This window comes from Mastigoproctus giganteus, chromosome 1, assembly GCF_048544385.1.
Source record: "Mastigoproctus giganteus isolate SK-2022 chromosome 1, ASM4854438v1, whole genome shotgun sequence".
Classification (NCBI taxonomy): domain Eukaryota; kingdom Metazoa; phylum Arthropoda; class Arachnida; order Uropygi; family Thelyphonidae; genus Mastigoproctus; species Mastigoproctus giganteus.
Window position 1 is genome coordinate 15,372,863 of NC_143575.1, and position 25,312 is coordinate 15,398,174.

Here is a 25,312-nt window from a genome sequence, read left to right on the forward strand (position 1 = left end):
GGGTGGTGCCCCTAAAACCTCTCTCAGGCTTCTTGATTCGATTCAGAAGAGGGCAGTTAGATTAATTAATGATTCATCTCTAACAGAGTCTCTCCACTCACTGTCTCATAGATGTACTGTTTCTGTTGCATGCCTCTTCTACAGATACTTCCATGGGCGCTGTTCTTCTGAATTGGCTTCTATAATTCCCACTGTCTCTTTCAAAATAGTCCAAACACGTGCCGCCACCAGCCAACATCCATTTACCATCCAACTTCAAACTCACAGAACCACCTTTTCACCTTCCTTGTTTATTCATTCAACTGCCATTTTCTGGAATAACCTTCCTTCCTACGTATTTCCTGAAAATTACAGTCTACAGAAGTTCAAGTCCAATGTCAACAAATATCTTCTTTCGTCTTCTCAACCTCCAACCCAAGCATGGTACTAAGTACTATAGGTTCTAATACCTCTCGTGTGTGGGGTTTACATTAAAAAAAAAAAAAAGTCACCATATTATTAACAAATTTAACTGCTTGCTTAGACCTAGGTTAATTCCTAAATCTGACTTTGGATGTTCTTTTTTGAAATATATTTCAATTAGTGACTTTAATTTAACTTTCAATAAAGAATAAATTAATTTTTAATTGATAATATTACAGATTTCATGATAATATTTCATTAATATAATCTCAACCAAGCCCAAATGTTACAGGGATTTGTTTGAACTGATGACCATTTTCCAATGCACCCTAACCCACTGCAGGCATTTCTTTCTGTTATAATGGTGGAGTTGAGACTGCTATAACTGTGAGAGAAACTTTTCTATAGTTAGACAAAGCAAAAATGCAGAAGTATTAAAATATGGTTTACTGACCCTATATGGTGTAAATGCACTCCTTGCCCCATCTCGACTTAGGCTGGACAAACATACACATGGTGATTTCTGAGCAGCACTTTCTTTAGGTGGATCCTCAGATTTTTCTTTATTATTAGCAGTTTCTTCATGCTGATCTGAAGGCATTACCACTCAATGACAGAACTGCTTAACTGGATATGATTTAAATCGTACCTATAATAAAAAGTTCAGAAAGGGCATATAAAACTAAAACCATTAAGTCGATTAAATCATTCTAATTAAATGGGCTAATTCTATAGTCTTCACACCCAGTCTTCAGTTCCTGAACACTGGCCAATGCTCCCCATAAAAAAAGATTGCCACTGTAAACACACAAAAAAAAAAAAAACGAAGAGAAGGAAATAAAATACAAACAAACCAACTTAAATTAAATAAATAAAGAACCATTCAAATGAAAACAAAACAAAAAGTAGAAAGATAAAGCAAGAAAGACTAAAAATATCAAATCAAAACTAAACATATAAGGGATGGGTGTATTTTATAATTTAATATCCCAGTAATATCGGAGTTACAAGAATCAATTATAAAAAGGTGTAGCTAAGATGGACTGATATCACTGTTATGGCATCAACATAGATAGCTTCAAATTGAAAAAAATTCCAATGTTGGATTTTTTCAAGGCACAATGGTGCAGATGCTTCAGGAGCCAAAGGTCACATGGGGGAGCAGACCATGGAATTACTGTTGCCCTCCCCACCTTATTTTAGGGCTCTAAAAATATGCATGCCCAAACTACCTAAATCTGGCAATGTTGTTTACTAACAACGAAGTTCTATGCGAATCAAATTTTTGCATATAACACAAAACTATCAGTATCATAAGAAAAACTCATCTGCATAGTGCAGCCATAACATTAGCTCTCATATATAGTCACAACAGATTTCACCGATTGCCTCATAATGGTTGATAAATCAAAGAATTGCAGACAACATAAATTAATCACTACCAAATTGGGTATGAACTCATTGGATGATTTTATTTTTTTGTCTTTTGGAATTAATAAAAAGTAAGAAATATTATTTTAATTCCTAATATTTCACACATGTCTGGGAATACAAATGTATTTTATCAAAGTAAACATAATTTTAATTCCAAACAACAAAATTTCTATAATAATTTGGTAAAGTTATCACATTCATATTGAATAAGAACAAAAATAATAATTTTTTTTAATCTTGTTGTCTATCTCACAGTGATTTCTGAGTAGTACTTTCTTTAGGTGGATTTCCTCAGCATTTTAACATGCTGAGGAAAATGGTCTTTCATTTTGAAAATAAACAAATTTTCAAATTCTTCTGACAAAATGCATAATTTTAGAGTAAGATCAAAATAAAATATTGAAGTATACTCCAAATTAATCCAATCATATATGAACGTTTCCTTTCCCCACCCCACTGTTTCTCTCAAAAGATGAAAAGTGAAAAATGTTGATGGAGGGGCAAGCAAGCTTTCCATTTCAAAAGCTGAATTTGAGGATTCTAATGAGATAGAGAACAGGTAATTCTCCATCAACAATCCTGTGCTGTGAATTGTTCCAGGCTATTCAGCCCATACAACATGCAAATCAGCCCATAGACACACTTTTAAACATAATACATTTATGGTTATAAGCACATATTTGGAATCATTCATACCAACATTTATATTTTTCAAATCACAGATGCTCAAGTATTTCCATAATTATGGCCACTTGTGCTTAACAACCTTTATATCTTAAGAATTTCAGTATGGTAAAAACCAGGGATCAATCAAATATTTTACACAACTACTAATTTTGCCCCCTCTCCAAGGTTTCTGAGTGTCTACTTTTTCCTATGTGATCATTAACAACCACACTGTCAGACCTGCTGATTCCTTATCCTCCCTGCAGTGGTACACCTGGCAGTATGGTCAGATTTATCACTGCTGCAAGCCAATATTTGATAGACTTTTTTTTTTTTTTTTTTTTACTTAGCTTCATTTACATTTGTCATCAATAATGGCAGAAAAAATATCAATTCATCAATTCTATCCATATTTTGGTCCTCTGTACATAAATATGCATATTTTTGTTTGAATGTCACAAAATTAACTGCCATATTACAGCTAGTCCTCCAGAGAAGGTGGAAAAATATGCCTCAAGGTCCCAAACTCAAAGAACCCTCAAATCAAGGAAACTTTCAGTAGTGAGACTAGAATGGGCAGCTTATTTTGTGAAAACACATTAGCAAAAACATTACAATTTGATAGAAATATTTCATTATTGAAAATATGTTAAGCAACTGATACTTTTAAGCAGAGTTCAAAATAGGCCAGAGTGCTTCCAGTTCCATTTATTAGCACTTCACAGGTTTTTACCCATTTACAAAGTGCAATACTTCATTTGAATTGGATTTCATGATGTGCAATTCGATTATTAAAAATAAGATATTTTATTAGGTGACACTCCATTTCATAAAAATTTTCCATTTTGAACTCTGCCTCTAAATGATTTTAATATGTGTGCATGTACAGGGGGTACCATAAGTCTCTTTACAAAAGTGATTAGCTAGTTCAGGGAGCTTAAAAAAAAAACATTCCAATGAACATGGGTACAGACTTTTTTTTTAATATTTTGTTTCACTGAATCAACCCCCACTTAAAGGGACTTTAGAGGACATATAAGCACAAGAAAATATAGGTGATGGAGCTTCCAGTCAGGCTAGGAAAAGGAAAATTAACAGAATTTATCAGGAAATTAAGTCCAACATTAATTATATTTATCTATTATGTTTAAACAACTGCTGTAAATTCTCATACAGCAGTTTCTACAAGTGGAACATTGCATTATTTTTTATCACATTACAATTTTACACCAAAATTTTATTTAATCACTTTTTGCCTAAAAATGTAATGTGCTGTCACTCAAATCAGCACAAAACAATCCATATTTGGATTTGGTGGGAAAAGTTACATTTATGGAAGCTCTGCAATGGACATGCAAGGCTGTCTTTTACATTTGCTTTCAAAGGCAGTTGAACTTAGTTATTCTTTATATATGTATTTTAATAATAATCTGATCATCAGTATACAATAGAGTTACTATTGGTTTTACTGTGTATTATGTTTATATGTTCGCTGGGCTGATTTGCTTCTTGTACGGGCGGGAATACCGGAATAACTCGGAGGTGGAGGGGGAAGACTAGCTCCTTTCCGCTGCAATAAACTAATTAAAGCCCCGATTGAAGAGACCTTAAAACTTCGGTCAACAACAGGCCCGAATCGGTTTTTCCACTTGTCAGTTTGGAGAGACCTCTCCAAACTGACAAGTGGCGAAACCAGTATATTGTCACGAGAACTATATATGGATGCTAACTTCCCTCGACCACACTAATTTCACAATTATGATAAACACATTAGTCTGAGCAATAATGAAATAAAACTGTATAAATTCAAATTTAATTGAACTTATAGAGACAGATACGGTACTTGATTTATTAGAGCAGAGGAAAAATCCAAAACCAGCTTTAACTACTGTTATCCACTGTTAACGTAAGAAAAGCCAGAAACCCACTTTCCATTATCTTTGTGATTATAACTTTAAAAAAAATAATGCAACATCAACGCGAGAGTATAATTGTGTGACACAAAAATTTAGAAGGGTAATTATCCCGATCCTTTTTCACTCGACATTTGAAGAAGTTGATAGCGCCGCACTGACAAAAAAAAAAAAAACGATTGCCACGCCCCTATATAACATGTTTTTAATATGTGCATCTACAGCCGAATCTCCTTAACACAAAGTTATTATTATTATTATTATTATTATTATTATTATTATTATTATTATTATTATTATTATTATTAATTATTAGTCGAATTGAGCAAGGAAGCGTGGGGCTTATGCTGCAGCAGCCAAACAAAAATTTCTGAATTACCGCACGATAGAGAGAGAAGGACATCACCAAGAAAGAGAAGAATGATGATATCCAGCTCAGAACCCTGGGTGCGCCAAGCATATACTCACAGTATATAGGCTTGGCGCACCCAGTGAGTATAGGCATCAAGGGACCTAAATTTTTCACGTTTTGTAATAACGAGGTCCCCCAAAAGTGTCAGAATTTTACCGTTTTTTTTTTTTGGTACATACTGTATATCTAATAATAAATATCAAAAATAAATTAATATAATAAAATAATAAAATAAAAGCCTTGTCTAACAATACAGCAATAAGAATAACATATTTTTTAAAGATTTAATTTTATTTGTAAGATAAACTAAGAAAAGAACAATTAACAAATTGAAAATATTGTACAGTATATATTTACATACAATATTTTAGTATCACAGTAAAAAGAATTACAATCTTAATATAAAAGGAGACATGCAAACCATTAACTTTTTAATAAATTAATCTAATTTAAATGTTTTTTTGCACAGTTTTTGTCCTATATGCATTTTTAACCACAGCACAGACATAATCGAATGCAATAGTTGTTTCTTTATCAACGTTACAGCAGGCCAACACATTCTCTATTATGTTCGATGCATTTTGGGCATCTTTTTAGATGGCAGTTCTTCACTTTCGCTGTCACTGGGAACAAAAACATCATTGTTTTGTTTGGTGCTCAGAAGGTCTTCTGGTCTTGGCTTTGCAGTGGTAGTAACTTCATCCACCTTCACAAACTCTTCAAATTCGCCAACAAAATCCATATGCTCCTTCAGATTCCTCCATTTCTCAATGTTACTATCACATTCGTCTGCTAGACCATGTATTTCAATGATATTCTCTCCAAAGTCACTCTTTCTGCAGCAGTTGATTATTACACTTTATGCAATACTGTCCCAAGCAATAACAAGATTACGGATAGCATCCAAGACATTCCAATTTTTCTGCAAGTTGTTCCCTCCTATGTTGCGATGTGTGTTCTCTTGGAGCTATAGATAATGCCTTGATCCAGTGGTTGCATTAAACTGGTGGTATTGGGGAGTAAAAACAACAGCCACATATTTGTCAACATATGTATCTCGGCAAAATGTGCTATACAACGATCTAGAATCATCAAAATGTTCCTTTTTTTCTGAAGCAATTCTTCTGTCCACTTTTGATAACCAAGACTGAAAAATTCTAACCGTAAGCCAAGCACTTCTATTGCCCTCATAATCACAGAGAAGTCGGTTAACTGCTTTAAAACATCTTGGCTTAGAAGACTTACCAATCACAAGTGGGCGTAGTTTTGCACTGCCATCTGGATTGCAGCATAATAGAACAGTGAGTTTTTGTTTACTTAATTTTCCACCATGACAAGACTGTTCTCGAACATGTTTTGCTTGGCAGCAAATTATAAAATAAACCTGTCCGTCAAGATTAAAAATATCCTTTGCCTAAATATTTTCAAGAATGGGCCGTACAGAACACAACCAGTCTGTAGCCTTATCTTTGTTGAGTAATCCAGACTCACTGCAAACATTTCGCGATACCAAGTTATTCCTGTCTTTAAATCTTTGGAGCCAGCCATTGCTGCATTTGAAGTCGCTAATTCCATGTTGCTGAGCTAGATAATTTGCCTTTTCTTGCAAAATCGGGCCTGATATTGGCAAATTAGAAACACGCATTTGTTGGTACCGCTCAAAGAGTTTTGTTTCAAGTTCTTCGTGTTTTGCACAACGAATTCGTTTCGTGTTCTTCATCGCTGCTCCAGTGTCACACACTTCTTCAAGTCTTTTTTGGTTTTTTAGTATTGTAGATAAAGGGGTGTAGTGTTCCTTTGAAAAACTACTGACACTATGCTACTGCAACAGGATCTGGAAAGGTTGAGCAGATGGGCTGAGGGGCAGCAAATGAAGTTTAACATTGACAAATGTAAAGTACTACATATGGGAAACAACAACCCCAGAGCAACGTATCAACTCTGTGGTACTACACTGTAGTGGTAGAGAATGAAAGGGACCTGGGGGTGGTTGTGCAGGCAGATATGAAGTTTTCTGAGCAGTGCAGACGGGCTGCAAGAGTAGCTCGTGGTGTATTGTCGATGATATATAGGAATTTTTCTAGCAGGGATAAGGAGGTGATTATTCCCTTGTATAAGGCAATGGTCAGACCGCACCTAGAATACTGTATACAGGTCTGGAGGCCTCATTTCAAGAAGGATGTAGAGATGCTGGAACGAGTACAGAGAAGGGCAACAAGATTAGTGAATGGAACAAAGGGGTGCTCTTACAAAGAAAGGCTTAAGTTTTGCAAATTACAGTGTCTGGAGACTAGGCACTGGCGAGGTGATCTGATAGAGGTGTATAAAGCCTTGAATGGTTTAAGCATGCTCAATGCTGATGGGATTCTTCCTCTTGCTCAGAATAATCACCTGAGAGGGCATAAATTCAAATTGAGGAAAGAAAGATGTAGGATAGACATGAGGAAATTTGCCTTTAGCCAGCGGGTGGTTGGTTGGTGGAATAGACTTCCATTCCTTGTCGTGGAAGTTGATAGCCTAAATAAGTTTAAGGCTCAGCTGGACAGGTATTTCGAACGAACAGAGGGGTGAAGTGGAAGTGGTTATTTTTTATTTATTTTATTTATTTATTTTTTTGGCTGATGCTGCATAAGCTTGCTTTCTTGCATCAAATGTCTCTACTAATGCTCAATGTCCGTTTTGCTACTTTCCAACCTATCAGCCTCTTGTATAATTTTTAGTTTAATTTCCAGGCTTAATTCCGTCCATTTATGTTTAGTCGCCATAGTATGTGCTTGGTACACCAAGGGTCTTAAGCTGGATATCATCATTCTTCTCTTTCTTGGTGATTCCTTTTTACCTCTCTCCCTCTCAGGGTAACTCGGGAATTTTTTTGACTGGTGCAGATTAAGCCTCAGGTTTTCATGCACATATGGTAAATAATAATAATGGGCATGATGACCCAGTGGTCACGACACTCGACTACCAGCCTGATGGATCGGGGTTCAAGTACCCTCTTGGCGAAAGGGGCTCCATCACGCTAGGAGACGGGTATAATAATAGTAATAAATTAGAATAATAATAATAAAAATTAATAAATAAATAAAAATCGTGAAAGGTGCTCAAAGGGACCTACCTACCCCAAGGTCGGAGTGGCGGTTAAGACAGGTTGTGGCGCCATCTGGCGTTATAATCAAGAACTACCAATGGACATAAGCCGAAGCAAAACAGGTCCACCTCCATAGATGGATGATGTCGCAGAGAAATATTAATCATACTGCATCGAGTGTAGCACAGGATAAAGAGGATAAGATTGTGGTGCCATCTGGCATCACCGCTCAAGAACTACCACTGTACATAAGCCGAAGCAAAACAGTTCCACTTTCATAGATGGATGATGTTGCAGAGAAATATTAATCATACTGCATAGAGTGTGGCGCAGGATAAACTCACTCGTGTTCAGGCCTTAGGCAGTGGGGTCGGTTCGAAAATTCAGAGACGGTCACCCGAGGAAGACAGGGGAGCAAGTGGCGCTGTTCCCCATATGGCTACTACAGGAGAAGGACAAGACCATCCAGCCCCACCAACTGGAAGTGACCACCCAGGAAGAAAGAAAACGCCAATGCATGCAGTGAAGCATCAAAATGAATTCGTACATCAAGCAAGCATACTACAAAGCCGGAGACCGATATGACAACTTACAGTGCGAGACTACATATCAGGTGGCTGGAACGATTCCCGGATTCAAGTCACTGAACAGCGAATAGCGGACCAGAAAAGGACCATCATAATGAAGAAACGGACACTCCTGGAATCTTGGAAAAAATCAAGCAGAGGTCAGCGATCAACTACAAAGGATAAAGAATACGGAACCAGAGGATGAAGAGCAAGAAGAAATGCAACCCACAGCAGCTGAAATCGAAAGACACAAGGTCATGATATCCAGAATAGAGGATGAGTGGAAGAAGGCCCTAACAGAATTCGAAGGAATGGACCCCACAAAGAGTCACATGATACCGAAGCAGAGGCCAAATAGAACCTTGTGGAGAGTCACAGAACACCTCAATCGGCATATAATACCGCATTATCTCGACAGCAATGGTTCAACACTGGCGGCCATCCACATAGCCTTGGATTTTCTTAGGTAGCAGCCACGAGGATTAATGGAAGAGAAACGAGGGACCAAGCAGCAGAACAACCGAAAACAGAAGGAACCACCAGCTTGGGAAAGGAGATTTCAGCAGAAGATAGAAGAATTAAGAGTGAAGATAGAACAACTGACCCAGTACCAATGGGGCAATAGGAGTAAGAAATTAATTGGAAATGTGAAGAGAATCCTCAAGAGAGACAGCGTCCATAACAAACATGAGACAAAAATCAGAGAATAGGAGAGTACTGGGACACATTGAAGCAGAAACTCCTTGCACTCAGCAAGTGACAACGCCGATACAAAGAGAGCTCCCAGGGGAAAATAAACAACCGAATCTTCGAACAGGACCAAAGAGGCTTCTACAGGAATCTTGGAGAAGAAGGCAAAGAAGGGATAGGACCACCCGAGCTGAAGACGATTGAGGAGTTCTAGGGAAACATATAGAGCAGAGAAGTAAAACATAACAGTCGAGCCCCCTGAATAGAACTAGAACGCAAGAAAACCAAGGACGTACAAGAAAGGAGAGGGTGGGAGATTCGGGAAAAAGAAGTAAAACAGATGATCAGGAACTCTCACAACTGGCGAACTTCAGGAATATATAACGTCCACAACTACTGGTACAAGAAGCTCACTTGCACACAGAAACACCTAGCAGAGCAGTTCACCCGTATGATAAGGCACCCAGAGACAATCCCGAAGTTTTTCACTCAAGTTCTTCACATATTTGAAGCCTAAAGACGAAGATACAAGAAACCCTGTGAAGTATAGGCCAATCACCTGTCTTCCAACAATGTACAAGATCCTGACAAACTGCATAACCAGGAAGACATCAGACCACTTGGAGAGCCAGAGCATAATGACTGAACAGCAGAAAGGATGCAAGCGGCTGATCAAAGTATGCAAGGAGCAATTAACCATAGATGCCGCGGTTATGGAGCAAGCCTACAAAAACGCCGCAACATATACACAGCCTACATTGATTACCGCGAGGCCTTCGACTCCGTACCTCATAGCTGGCTAATAGAGACGCTGAACAGCTACAAAATCAATCCAATAGTCACAAACTTCCTAGGAGAACCGATGGAGAAATGGAGTACCACCATTAAGGTCGAAAACCTCACAACCAGGCCAATCCCCATCAGGAGAGGAGTCTTTGAGGGAGATGCCGTGAGCACATTGTGGTTCTGCATAGCACTTACCCGCTATCCAACATGCTCAACGGCAGCAAGTACGGATATAACCTGAAAAAAGGACGGAAGAACTTGTTCACCCTCACTCACCTGATATACGTGGATGACATCAAGCTCTACGCGGGAACCAAGAAACACCTCCAGCACCTACTCCAGATCACTGAAGAATTCAACAATGATATTAGGATGGAATTTGGTCTGGACAAATGCAAGACCCACGGATAGGACCAGGGAAAATTAGTCAACCCGAACTACCAGCTGAGGACTGGTAAAAAGATCGAAACCATGGCACAGGGAGATGCCATGGTTGGCACAAGCACAAGGAAATTAAGGCCTGCCTGACAGAAAAATACCATCAGAGACTCAGAAGCCTGCTCAGAAAGCAAAGCTGAATGGAAGGAACACATTTAAAGCCATAAACACCAATGCAGTTCTAGTGCTAACATACTCCTACTTGGTCATAGATTGGACTAACACTGAGCTGGAAGATATCATGAAAAAGACAAGGACAATGATAACGGGCTCACATCTGGTGAGTTTGGGCTTGCCACACCCAGGATCCTGAGCTGGATATCATCATTCTTCCCTTTCTTGCTGATTCCCTTTTCTCTCTCTCTCTCTCTCTCTCTCTCTCTCTCTCTCTCTCTCTCTCTCTCTCTCTCTCTCTCTCTCTCTCTCTCTCTCTCTCAGGGTAACTGGGGATTTTTTTTTTTTGGCTTGTGCAGCGTAAGCCTCAGGCTTCTTTGCACCATATAGCTAATAATAATAATAAATAATAATAACCAAAAGCTGCCAACGCCACCCGAAATCAATCTTCCTTGAAGAGACTGTCAATTGCCTGGAAAGAAAATGAAAAAGGAAATTGTTTCCAATGCATGGCTCACGAGCGAGACGCTCTTCCCCAAGACCAATGGATTTATGCTCGCCATCCAAAACCAAGTAATCAACACCAGGAACTATAGAAAATACATCGCCAAGGAGCCCGTAGTGTCCAATGACACAAGTTGACGATGCCACCTGGCCTCAAAAACGATTCAACACATCACCGCGGGATGCAAGGTGATCACCCAGACTGACTACACTCATAGACACGACCAGGTAGCCATCAGAACCTAGCAATGAAATACCAGTTGATCGAAGAAAGTGTACCGTACTACAAGTACGTACCCCAGGCAATACTAGAAACCCCAACCCACAAGCTGTACTTGGACCGCGCCATAATAACGGATAGGACAATCTCCGCACAACAGACCGGACATAACCCTTGTGGACAAGAAGGAAAAAGCTACCTATCTGATTGATAGCGGTACCAAACACTGGCAATCTGCAGAAAACCCATTGGGAAAAAATCAAAAAGTACATGAATCTAAGACAGGAGATCAAAGAGATGTGGCATATTCCACAAATAACAGCCACCCCGATCATCGTGTCAACAACAGGTATGGTGTCAAAGACCCTACATTATAGCCTAGCAGCAATAGGTCTCCCAGCGAACACCTGCAAGGAACTCCTGAATGTCGCAATCCTGAACACCTGTAGGACAATCAGAGAGTTCCTCGACCAACAGTATCACCAGACGTAACAACAACCACCCTGTGTACTTGGTAGCAATACCCGTCACGACGTGGAACCCCCAATCATGGAGAAATAATAATAATAATAACCCCGCCGAGGGACTATCTTTTCCTGGTGATACTACGTGTTCCTATGAACCAAGAGGCTCTGATGACGTAGCATAGTTACTAGTACAGCCTCCCAAGCCAGACAGGCTTTTGCTTTAGAGCTAGACTAAAAGTGCCATAACCGAACAAATGGTGTTATGAACAAAAAGAATTCCTATATCGGATCAGTCGTCGCCCGGGACAAGAACTTCTCTAGATGTTAGAGTAGTAAGACATCTAGCAACAAGTGGGCTACAGGACTCATGACCTCCATCTGAGCAACAAGGGTTGGAGACTGCAGACCTACTGGAAAGCCAGCCACGACGTCGAAAATATGCAGTCTTAGAAAATCGACAAATAGTGATCTGTTACAAACGTGGTTACAAAAAAAAGATGTACAAAGTTTGGAAAGAAACATACCTGTACTCGAACATTAATAACAAAGGCTAGTAGATCAACATCACTTTATATCCAGAAATAAAATCTTTACTGATATAGAATTGGAGAAACTTCATTGGAACATTCAAAATGAAAATACTGAGATGAAATTGCCAAGTAATTCAGTAGTATGAAAGTAATGCTTGCAAAAACAGCAGCAGAAGAGCAATTGGAGACTATACTCGAAAATAAACCAGTCGATCCATTGCCACACACGCGAGCACATCAAGGTCAGCGGCTGACTAAAAGATATAAAGAATCGTGCTGCATAATGCTCAAGAATGAGCTCTGGCATTCAGTTGGGCAGCTGAGAGCTCGATGTGGACCGCCATCTTAGTACCTTTGTGGTCATCTACCCCTTCCTTCAAGCTCTCATAAAGGCTCATAAAAAAGCTGAGATGATACCTCATTTCAACACATTTTCTGCACCGATCACACACAAAGATATCCCCCTGGCTATATTAGAATTAGTAGAGGCAGAAAGCAAGCTTATGCAGCATCAGCCAAAAAAAAAAAAAAAAAAAAAACACTCCCTTTTCACCCAATAAATTTAAGGCTGATTTAAGGCATAAATTTATTTAGGCTATCAACGTCCGCAACAAATTATGGAAGTCTGTTCCACCAATCAACCACCCCCTGGCAATTTCCGCACATCTATTCTACAACTGTGTTCCTCAATTTGAATCTATGCCCCTTCAGGTTCTTAATTTGAGCAAGAGGAAGAATCCCGTCAGCATTCAGCTTGCTCAACCCATTCAAGGCCTAATACACCTCTTTCAGATCACCTTGCAGGTGCCTACTCTCCAGGCAATTTGCAGAACTTAAGCTTTTCTTGGTAAGAGCACCCTCTTTGTTCCCCCACCAATCTTGTTCCCCTTTGTAGCAACTCTACATCCTTCCTAAAATGAGGCCTCCTGACCTGTACCAATACCCTAGGTGTGGCCTGACTATTGCCTTGTATAAGGGGATAATCACTTCCCCGTCCCTTCTAGCAAAATTCCTATATACTATTGAAAAGACTCCTATATATCATTGAAAAGACCTGCCCTGGCAGCCCGTCTGCACTGCTCAGTAAACTTCACATTTGACTGGACAATTACCCAGAAGTCTTTTTCACTTTCCACTTCCCTGAGTGCAGTACACACAGCTGGTTCGTTTCTCTTGGGTTATTGCTACCCATATGCAGTAGCTTTTATTGCATTTTTCAATGTTAAACTTCAGTTGGCACTTCTCAGTCCATTTGCCCAACTTATCTAGATCCAGTTGGAGTAGCAAACTGTCTTTACATTGCACAGATAGCACATTTATTCAGGTCATGATTCGTAGGAAAATCGCGCCTTCAGTTCTCCCCTGAGCCACAGTACTCTCCCTGCTTTGAGACCGTTGCTGAGAGTTGAAGATCTCTGTGGTTTGGTAATATTTAACGGCATGAGAGAGCATCCAGTAGGCTACGTGGAGATGAAAGGGAAATTCCGCCGTTAGGACTTGAAGTGCGAGGCGGGGTTTGTGTGGCTCGCGATGGAAAGTTGAAGGATTTTACTTCGTATACGAAGGAGTTGTTTAGCTATGGGGCATCTTTGTAATCTGCGTAGTTGTCAAGTAGAAACTATCATCTGTTTGACGTCTTTCGTGTCCTTGTTTGATAACAGAATTTTTTATCCAGACAAACTAATCATAGAATACATAATTTACAGACAGCCAGTACACTGATGCGTCACAGAATAGGTCATCAAACAGTTATCAATAAACTTTTTAGTTTCTTAATTTAACTATATGACCAAAGGTGACCATTAAACTTCGACTCTTGCCACTTAGGCACAATTATTCTCCATTTGTTTACGCTCCCTCTTCTACTGCAACATCTTAGAGAATATTACACAATATTCATACTAGAGGGCGTATGATACTTTGTTATCTGCGTAGTTGTCAAGTAGAGACTATTATCTGTTTGACGTCTTTCGTGTTCTTGTTTGTTGATTTTGCTTTGCGTAAGCGTCGTCTGCTTTGTTGTGTAATGTGATGGTTTGACAGATGAGTCCAATGAATTATTCTGTAACCATTTGACAAATTAAATTAATGCTATAATGGGTACTTTCAATAACATTTTTGAAGAAGTTTTATATATTTGTATTTTTTACATTAGTGATTGAGTTGGTCTTTATTTTGTTTGAAGTGCAGGGCAGATTGATTTTGAGTGTTTTGCTGGACAGATATTTATAAAGTTGAAAATTTGAGAACATGACTCTGTATGACTGGCCGTTACGACGCGGAACATCACCAGTAGATTGGTGTGAAGGGAATTATCTGATCTCTCCTGTAATAGCAGAGTTTGTTAACACGGTGAGTCATCATTATTTCAGAATGCAATCATTATATTTGACTTAACAGAAAGCATGGCGTCTACATGCTTACTCAACATAGTGTAATTAATATGGCTGTAGGGAGAAGAAGGAGTAATGAACATCAGACGTTTACAATCTAAAAGGAAAAAAAAGAAGCGTCATATGCATTATTATTATTATTATTAGCCATATGGTGCAAGGAAGCCTGAAGCTTATGCTGCACCAGCCAAAAAAAATTTCCGAGTTACCCTGAGAGAGAGAGAGGTAGAAACGAATTATCAAGAAAGAGAAGAATGATGATATCCAGCTCAGAACTCTGGGCGTGCCAAGCCCATACTCACCAGATGTGAGCCCCAAGGATCATCTAATATTTGAATTTAAGAAGGCAAACGTTTGATGGTTTAATTTAATAAAATTTACTTATACTTGATTTCATTTAATTTGGTTGAATAATCCTCATGAAGTATAGTAAAAAAGGAATAGTATTGGCAGAATGATGCAAGGAAACAAGTAGAGAGAAAGGAAAGGAAAATGTTCATTGGCACATTCCGTGTATTAATTTGACCAGTTCCTTTAGTTTTATTCAGACCTCTTGGAAATATACTTAGATAGCAAATGTAGACCAATTGACAATTTGGAGTGTACCTGAAGCTTATGCTGCACCAGCCAAAAAAAATTTCCAGAGTTACCCTGAGAGAGAGGTAGAAACAAATTATCAAGAAAGAGAAGAATGATGATATCCAGCGGAAAGCTTTCCAGAGGAAATGTTGAAAATATATATGCAAAATAAATGTAAAGGTGATCTGCTTATCAAGCAGTTATACTTTCAGTGTAATTAAAAAACAAAACAAAACCTATTATTCATACCTTTCCATGCCAAAAAGTGCTTATCCAGTTTTCATAAGATCTAGCCTTCTGTTACTCCCAAAAAATTTTGTATTTGCCCCTCACCCTCATTCTCTCTTCTGCATGTGAAAATATACCTTCATTTTGCTGGTTCTGAAGTTCCATGAAGATGGCCACAGATTAATTTTCTACTTAATGGGTAAAAATCATGTATTTCTTCAATTGTCTGGGTATTGTTGAAAAAGAACTTTTGACTACATTAAAGTATTAACTTTGATATTTAGTATAACAACACTAATAGTATTAAATTCATATTTAGTATGATGGAGTCAGATCTAAAGTAAAAATTTCTTTTGTATTATTAACACCATATAAAAAACTGCCCATTATGAGAAATACTGTATATTTCCTCTTGAAAGATAATTCTCATCAGCACAAATTTCACTTTAGAAATCAATTGGAACTCATGGATTTGCAGCTTACTCGGCAGCAAGCTGCAAACAGGTGCATGCAGGAAGCCTCATTTTAAGGATGTTTATCTTTCAGAACGGCAGAGAAGAGTAGCAGGATTAGTCAAAGACACAAAAGGGTACTCATCATGAAAAACTTCAGTTCGAAATGCTTCAATCTCGTAGTTCTTAGGTTCAAAGTGCTACAAATTGCAGTACTTAGAAACTAAGTGCCTACAAGGAATCTGATTGAAATGTTTTAAGGATTTAACTGGTTAGAGTAAGCTCGCTGCTGCTGGTTTCACCCTTACTCCTCAGACAACACCATAATGGGACAAAAACTGGAATTGAAAAAGGATGGTTGCAGGATTGGTGTGCAAAATTTACTTTCATCCAGAGAGTAATTAATCATTAGAGTGAATTTCTGTCTGGTGTTGTGGAAATGTGTTTGAATAAATTTAAGGAAGAATTGGACGGATTACCTACTAGAAGGGATTGGACAGATGAGGTAGGTAACTTTTTGTTTTTTGGCTGATGGTCAGGGCGCTTTTTGCATCATTTAGCATACTAATACTAACAGAGTTCAGTAAAGTAAATATCACTGGAATCTTTTTCAAGTGAAACACATAAGGGAACATAAATTTAAATTGGAAAAGGATGATTATAGAATGGATGCATGGAAATTTGCATTCAACCAAAAAGTAATCAATTGTTGGAATATACAGGGTGATTCACTACCAGTGCGACAAACTTACAGGAGGTGTAGGGGGCACAAAGATGAATCGGAATCACATAGCATTGCAGGGTCCGAAATGCCTTCGTCATTCAGTAGAGGACGTTGAATGGGAGGTCGCGTGAACAGCGAACCCGCTGGAAGTCAGCATTTGCGAACCGGTTCCCAAGGCAGTAGGATGGATGAGTATTCAAACGTTGAACTGGCCAACATGTACCTCGCATATGGAGCTGCGGACTGTAACGGGGCGCGCCGCTCTGCGCTTATACCAGGAACGTTTCCCGCACAGGCGTTCTCCTCATCATACGATTTTCGCACGTGTGCACAGAAGACGAGGACGCCAGACAAAGGAGAATGTCCTACATCTTGCAGAAGGCAATCCGAGTACGAGTACTCGAGCGATAGGCCAACGATTGGGTATTTCCCAATCCGCTGTATGGAGGATACTGTCAACAAACCAAATGAGTTCGTACCATCTGCAACGCGTGCAATCATTGGAGCCTGCAGATTATCCACTCCGGAGGACTTTTGCTACTTGGTTTCTTCAACAGAAACGGTTCGCAAATGCTGACTTCCAGCGGGATCGCTGTTCACGCGACCTCCCGTTCAACGTCCTCTACCGCATGATGAAGGCATTTCGGACCCTGCAATGCTATGTGATTCCGATTCGTCTTTGTGCCCCCTACACCTCCTGCAAGTTTGTCGCACTGGTAGTGAATCACCCTGTATATAATAATAAACCACCCAGTTTTGTGGAAGTTTGTAGTCTGAACGAATTTAAGAAAAGTTTGGACAATTTTTTTTAATCTATTTTTTTAATGCTGTATAAGCTTTTCTTTCTTGAATCATGTTGCCAATACTTATTCAGCGCTTTTTTGCACTTGTAAATCTGTAATTCATTTTGGAAAAAAACAGGTGTATGGACTGTTTTCTGAATTATTGGAGCCTTTCACACAACCAGAATTCTCTATAGCTGTATGGTGGTTTTGCTTTTGGATAGATCTAGATTCAAATTCTATGAGAGATTGAAGAATTATTAACAACCCTCTTCAGTTGAAGATGTGGTTAATTAATCTGAAGCAAGAGTAGGGCTCCTACTTGAGTTAATCCAGGTTTTTCAACTTGCACATGTAAGCTTGCCATTGAAGAAAACATTTAAATTGGAATTATAAATGGCGCACTTTGGCTAGAATAATCAGTGCTCCAAGAAAATCTCAGCAACAGCATCTAGAATATCACTGTTTTTGGGGATCAAGATCCACCATTCTACCATAAAATTATACAAAATAATGTTATGTATGGGGGAAGAATTTTTTCAAACTTTCACTGTAACAAATTGATATAGTTCGTTTATAATAACAGTGTAATTTTATTATTCTAAATTTGCATATGTAGGTATTTATTTTATATTATTTTTTCTCTGTTTTCATTTTTCGTATTTTTTTTTAAGTTCATTACCATATTTGTGTACGGTGCCTATTCTTTTCATCATGTCCACCTGTCTGTCTGCAAGTAATAACTTGGCTTCCAGTGGATGGATTTTCAGGAAATTTAATATATTTGGCTGTTTTAGAAAGATTTATGAAGCCATCTCCCAAATTTCATTAATACTGCACCAATAGAAAATTAGCAGTTATTCTTTTTTCATACACATCACATTAGGCTGTTCGTATACTGTATATTGTTGCTGAAACACTGAATATTGTCTTTGTTACTATTGTTACTTTGTTACTATTTGCTACTAACTGAGAGCAAATTGGAGGAGAAATTGTTGAAATTAAACATAAGAAAGGCACCTGGAGTGGATGGGTTCTATCCAATTACATTAAAGGAGGCAGCAAATGTACTAAGCAAACCCTTAGCCATAATTATGATAGCATCCTTGGACTCGGGGCTCATGGACTGGAGATGTGTAAATGTATTTCAAGTTCACAAAGGGGGGGGGTCGAAGGGTGTCAGCAGTATTTACAGACATGTTAGTTCTATTCCTGGGAAAATAATGGAGTCACTGTTTAAAGAAGTATTTCAGGATCATCCAGACAAGACTGCAGTTATAATTCAGACACAGCATGGGGAAGTCTTGTCTGACCAATTTGATTGGATACTATGATGTGGTCACAGAGCAACTGGGTGCAGAAAATAATATTGATATCATATACAGTAAACCCTCGATTTAAAGGACTAATAGGGGAGAATGGGTGTTCGTTAATTTTTTTTATTATTATTATTATTATTAGCTATGAGGTGCAAGAAAGCCTGAGGTTTATGCTGCACCAGCCAAAAAAAAAAAAAAAAAATTCCCGAGTTAACCTAAGAGAGAGAGAGAAAGAGAAAGGAATCACCAAAAAATAAAATAATGATGATATCCAGCTCAGGACCCTAGGTGTGCCCAACCCATACTCACCAGATGTGAGCCCCTGGGGTTAATGCCGGAAGTCCGTTAAATCAAATGTTACCTGGGTGGGGGGCCATTTTTTATTCTTAATTTAAAAAAAACTTTTAATACAATAAACAGTACTGTACAATATAAAAATATTAAATTATATAATAATTTATATGTAATTTTCTGTTGTAAATATAAAAAGTTGCAATTTGGCCTTTTATTTACGGATATCAGAAACAGTTTGTTTTTTTACACTTTTAATTTCACAAACACGTGCTACTGAGATGCCTTTTTCTAATTTCTCAATTAGCTCTAATTTCTGTGCCACATTTAAGTTCACACGCTTTCTTTTAACTCCTCTCTCACTTGATGCCATTTTAAATTGTAAGGATTGCAAAATTATTTAATAAATAAAGTCACAATTCAGAAATCACAGAAACACTGTATACAACCTCACCGCACGATAGCTTGACGCAGACTGAGACCGAAAAAAAGCGAGTCGGTAGACCTGCAGTTTAGTGTCCCGAGTCACGTTCAGCTCGCAAGTCACCGCCTCCTCTTATCTGTTTTTTTTTTTTGTTTTTTTTTTACTATAGAGCCTATAGTACTTAGTACTGTGCTTGGGTTGGAGGTTGAGAAGATGAAAGAAGATATTTGTTGACATTATACTTGAACTTCTGCAGACTAATTTTCAGGAAATACGTAGGAAGGCTGTCCAGAAAACGCCAATTGAATGAATAAACGAGCAAGATGACAAGTTGGTTCTGTGAGGTTGAAGTTGAACAGTAAATAGATGTTAGCTGGTGGCGGCACGTGTTCGGACTGTTTTGAAAGAGAGAGCGGCAATTATGGAAGCCAGTTCAGAAGAAATATTGTTCCCACATCTGGGGGCAGTGCCCCCAAAACCTCTCTCAGGCTTCTAGATTCTATTCAGAAGAGGACAGTTAAGTTAATTAATGACTCATCTCTAACAGAGTCTCTCCACTCGCTGTCTCATAGACGTACTGTTTTTGCTGCATGCCTTTTCTATAGATACTTCCGTGGAAGTATCTATAGAAATATAGATACCTTTTCTATATCTAGAGTATCTATAGAAATATAGATACATACCTTTTCTATATCTATAGTATCTATAGAAATATAGATACCATTTCTATAGATACTTCCATGGAAGTATCTATAGAAAAGGCATGCAGCAGAAACAGTACGTCTATGAGACAGCGAGTGGAGAGACTCTGTTAGAGATGAGTCATTAATTAACTTAACTGCCCTCTTCTGAATAGAATCTAGAAGCCAGGGGTTTTGGGGGCACTGCCCCAGATGTGGGAACATTATTCCATGGTAGGGCAGATTTGTGATTTGTACAGAGTGAACAGCTGTTTGGAAGAAAAGTAACGTCGAGAGCGAAAGAGAAAAATAAGTATTTTAGATGCAGAGGAAGCAATATTTGTAATGTGCTTGTGACAAGAGAGAGAGATTAGAAGTCAGGTTAATCCCCAAAAGAGATATATCATTTTGCCTAGAAATCGGAGTGTCACCAAATATAAGCATAGGAGCAGAAGAATCCATTTTGTGAGATATAAGAAAAGACTGAGTTTTAGAAGGGTTGAAATCAACTGAGTTGTCTTTGCCCCACTGGAGAATTACCTGGAGATTGGCATTTAAGGATTTGGTAGCGGATATTCGAGAAGTTGAAGCTGATTGAGCAGGGCAATTAATATTGATCCCAAAATGGAAAGTGGAATGCAATGTGCTATCATCGGCAAAACTATGGATAGGATTTCCAGTCAATGGAAGAAGGTCATTAATATACAAGAGGAAAAGAGTGGGGAAAAGAACTGAACCTTGGGGGACACCAGCATTAGTGGAGAAGTTAGAAGACAGAGAGCCATCTACCATCACCCTCAGTGAGCGATCAGAGTGAAAACTGGATAACCAGTTGCAAAAAATGGTTTGCAAACCATAAGGTGGAAGCTTGTTTAGAAGACCTTTATGCCAAACATGATCGAAAGCCTTTGAGATGCCAAGAGCAACTGCTTTTGTTTCACCGAACTTTTCCATTGAATTTGTCCATAAATGGGTAACATAAGCCAGAATATCACCAGTGGATTGACACTGATGGAATCTATACTGGCGATCGTTTATCAGACAGAAGGTTTCTAGGTAGTTTAAGAGTTGCCGGTTAAATGATTTCTCCATTACTTTATAAAGAGTAGAAGTAATTGCAATGGGTCGATAATTGGATGGGATTGATTTGTTATCCTTTTTAGGGACTAGCTGGATATACAGAAACACTGTATGCAACTTGACCGCATGATAGCTTGAGGCAGACTGAAACCAAAACAAAGCAAGTCGGTAGACCTGTAGTTTATTGTCCCGATTGACGTTCAGCTCGCAAGTCACCGCCTCTTCTTCCTCTTCTTATCTGTTATCTGTAATTTGGAAAAACAGCTATTTGAACACATTTTCAGAAAGAATAAAAAACAATTTCCTGAATTTGGTTATAAAAATAAAAGTAGGTAATTATCAAAACAATAATGGAAATAGTTAATTATTATTAATTTTTAATTAATAATAACACTGTGGTTATTATTAATTTCATTGTACATTACTGTATTATTTAAAATAATTAAATGCACTTGGCATAATACTTTAAGAGTTTAATATCTATATAATATCGGTGTTTAGATACACCATAGACACTCTTAAAAAACTACAAAGTAGTTGTTGTGGGCATCATTTGCTCTTTCTCATATTGTGCTCTGCCTTCACGACGAGTTGCCATGATACTGCACTACCTCAAATAAGTAACGCTTCACTAATAGAGAAGACTATTGTTACTTATTCTCAGTGAGTACCACCACCCAGACATGTTTCAAGGCTATTGGCCTATCATCAGTGGGTGGGCAGGTACCCTAGTACTGCAGACATGACGACCCAGTTGTGCAGTTACTCGCACAATATGAGAGATGCCAAAAGGTGTATAAGATAATATTTAAAATAATTAAATGCACTTGGCATAATACTTTAAGAGTTTAATATCTATATAATATCGGTGTTTAGATACACCATAGACACTCTTAAAAAACTACAAAGTAGTTGTTGTGAGCATCATTTGCTCTTTCTCAAAACGGATTACTGTATTATTATTTGTCCTATTAATATGTACATTACTGTATTATTATTTGTCCTAGCCATTAAATCCGAAATCCGTTTTATCGGGGTCCGTTAAATCGACGGTTTACTGTACTTGGATTTTCGGAAAGCTTTTGATACTGTTACACATGGAAGACTATTGTACAAATTAGAGCAGTATGTCATTAAGGGCAAGTTGCTGCTATGGGTAAAAGAATGATTGAGTAGGAGAAGACAGAGAGGGTAATCAATGGACACTGCTGTTTGTTGATTAATGTTGTTAGTGATGCCCCCCAGGGTTCAGCATTGGGCCCATTGTTGTGTTTTATATTTATCAGTGATATTAATGAAGATATATCAGGCTTAATGTCCAAGTTTGCAGATGATACAAAGATAGGCAGGGTTGTTAATGACAGTAATGACAGCACATTATTGCAGCAGGATCTAGAAAGGTTGGGCAGATGGGCTGAAATGTGGCAACTGAGGTTTAACATTGACAAATGCAAAGTACCTGCATATGGGTAGCAGTGACCCCAGAGTAATGTACCAACTGTATGGTACTGCACTCAGGGTAGTGGAGAATGAAAAAGACCTGTGGGTAATTGTGCAGTCAGATATGAAGTTTTCTGAGCAGTACAGACAGGCTGCCAGAGCAGGTCATGGGGGGATTTTCGGTGATATACAGGAATTTTACCAGCAGGGATAAGGAAGTGATTATTCTTTGTATATGGCAATGGTCAGGCCACACCTTGAGTACTGCATACAGGTCTGGAGGCCCCATTTTAAGAAAGATGTAGAGCTGTTGGAATGAGTACAGGGAAGGGCAGTGTGATTGGTGAGGTGAACAAAGGGGTGCTCTTGCCAAGAAAGGCTTAAGTTCTACAAATTGCAGCATCTGGAGACTAGGCACCTGTGAGGTGATTTGATTGAGGTGTACAAGGTCTTGAATGGTTTGAGCAAGTCCAATGCTGAAGGGATTCTTCCTCTTGCTCAGATTACACACCTGAGCATAAATTCAAATTGAGGAAAGACAGTTGTAGAATAGATGTGTGTAAATTTGGCTTTAGTCAGTAGGTGGTTGATTGCTGGAACAAATTTACATCTGTAATTGGGGAAGTTGATAACTTAGATAAATTCATGGGAGAACTGGACAAACGTTTGGAGCAAATGGATGGCTCGAATGGGAAGTTTTTTTTTTTTTTTTTGGCTGATGCTGCAAAAGCTTGCTTTCTTGCATCATGTGCTTCTGCTAATGCTAATTCTAAATTAGTAATTATCATTGGGCACTGCTCCTCATGAACTAATGTTATTAGTGGAGTCCATTGTTGTTTTCAATATTGATGAAGGTATATCAAACTTAATGTCAAAGTTTGGAGACAATACAAAGGTTGGCAGGGTGTTTACAGTAATCAGGGTGCACTCCTGCAACAAGATCTAGGAAAATTGGGTCAGTAGATTGACAAATGGCAGCCCAAGTTTAACATTGACAAATGGAAAGTACTACATATGGGCAGCAGTAATCCCAGAGTAACTTATCAATCGTGTGGTGATACACTCAGGATAGTGCAAAATGAAAAAGAACTGGAGGTAATTGTACACTCATGATACGAAATTCTCTGTGTAGTGCAGACGTGCTGCCAGAACAGCTCATGGGGTTTTTTCAATGATATTCAAGAACTTTGTTATCAGGGAGAGGCAGGTGATTATCCCTTTGTACAAAGCCATGGTTAGGCCACATCTTGAGTATTATTATTATTAATATCCATATGATGCAAGGAAGCAGCCTAAGGCTTATGCTGCACCAGGAAAAAAAAAAAAAAAAGTTCCCGAGTAACCTTGAGAGAGAGAGAGTGTCAAAAGTAGAAGGGAATCACTAAGAAAGAGAAGAATGATGATATCCAGCTCAGGACCCTGGGTGTGCCAAGCCCATACTCACCAGATGTGAGTCCCCGGGGGTCATTGTGTACAGGTCTGGAAGCCTCACTTTAGGAAGGATGTAGATCTGGTAGAATGGGTGCAGAGAAAAGCAACCAGATTGGCAAAGGGAAGAAATGGGTGCTCTTAACTAGAAAAGCTTCAGAGCTGCAAATTGCATCTTCTGGAAACTAGGCACCTGCTGGAAAATCTGATTGAGATGTTTAAGGCCTTGAATGTAGTGAGTAAGTTGAATGGTAATGACATTCTTCCTCTTGCTCAGACTACACACATGAGGGGTCACAAATTCAAGTTTGACTGGGCACCTGTGATCTAATTGAGGTGTTTAAGGCTTTGAATGGATTGAGAAAACCCAATGCTGATGTTATTCTTCCTCTTGCGTAGACTATACATACGAAGGACATAAATTCAAATTGTGGAAGGATGGTTTCAGAATAGATGTGTGTAAGTTTGCCTTCATCCAGCAGGTGGTCGATTGTTAGAAGAAACTTCCATTTGTTGTCGTGGAGGTTGGTAGTTTGAATAAATTAAAGGAAGAACTGAACTAATTATTGGAGGGGATAGACAGGTGACGTGGAAAGGGTTTTTTTTTTTTACATGTTGCATTATAAGTTTGCTCTCTTGCATCATTTGTCACTACCAATACAAAATTCAAGGACAGACTATTGGAGTGGGTGATGTGGAATTTTTTTTGGCTGATGCACTGTAATCTTGCTTTCTTGCATCATTTTCTACTAATATTATCTAGTGATACCAACTAGATATGTTTAAAAATAAATCCTTCAGATGGAGCAGCCTTCGAACTACTCCAGTTTGGATCCACTTGACTTTGAGTTCCCAAGTATCAAAATTTTGCTGAAAAAGGCTCTGAAGCAAATCCAGTCTTGTATTTGAGGGCACTAAAATTGATATCTATAAACAGGTTTCAGAAATGCTTCCAATCATGGCAGAAGGGTATGACTTTATTCACTCAAGTGATTGATGAAAACAGACAGGTTTTTTTTTTTTTTTTTTTTCCATTTTAAAATATACAATTTCTAAAAGTGTGCAGTTTCATATTCAACATGTGGAGGAGTTATAAAAATAGAAACTAGAAATAAATTATATAAATTAAAAGTCCAGAAATATTTTATGATATTAAAATAAATATTAACTAAGGGAAAACACTTATCCCCATAAATTTATAGAATTTTACATTATTTTTATTATCTAGTGAATGCATTACCTTCCAGATACCGGAATAG

General features: G+C 38.3%; 2 protein-coding genes across 4 annotated transcripts in view; one reads left to right on the top strand and one right to left on the bottom strand.

The window, feature by feature from the left end:
• The window catches only part of LOC150090574 (uncharacterized), a 66,175-nt gene extending 61,302 nt beyond the window's left edge, over positions 1-4,873 (bottom strand). For 2 of the 3 annotated variants that reach the window (XM_090378792.1, XM_090378793.1), the window contains exons 1-2: positions 4,346-4,446; positions 857-1,051 (exon numbers count right to left, since the gene is read on the bottom strand). In XM_090378792.1, the coding sequence (XP_090234918.1) occupies positions 857-1,003 (147 nt within the window). In that variant the 5' untranslated portion in view covers positions 1,004-1,051; positions 4,346-4,446. Of the gene's footprint in view, positions 1-856; positions 1,052-4,345; positions 4,447-4,794 lie in introns of those variants that run through there. The other variant, XM_090378791.1, reaches the window with a different exon arrangement.
• A 9,315-nt stretch (positions 4,874-14,188) lies between these two features.
• bwa (alkaline ceramidase) overlaps positions 14,189-25,312 on the top strand; it is a 54,036-nt gene continuing 42,912 nt past the window's right edge. The window contains exon 1 of the mRNA XM_090378794.1: positions 14,189-14,585. Coding sequence (XP_090234920.1) covers positions 14,484-14,585 — 102 coding nt within the window. The 5' untranslated portion in view covers positions 14,189-14,483. The remainder of the gene's footprint in view (positions 14,586-25,312) is intronic.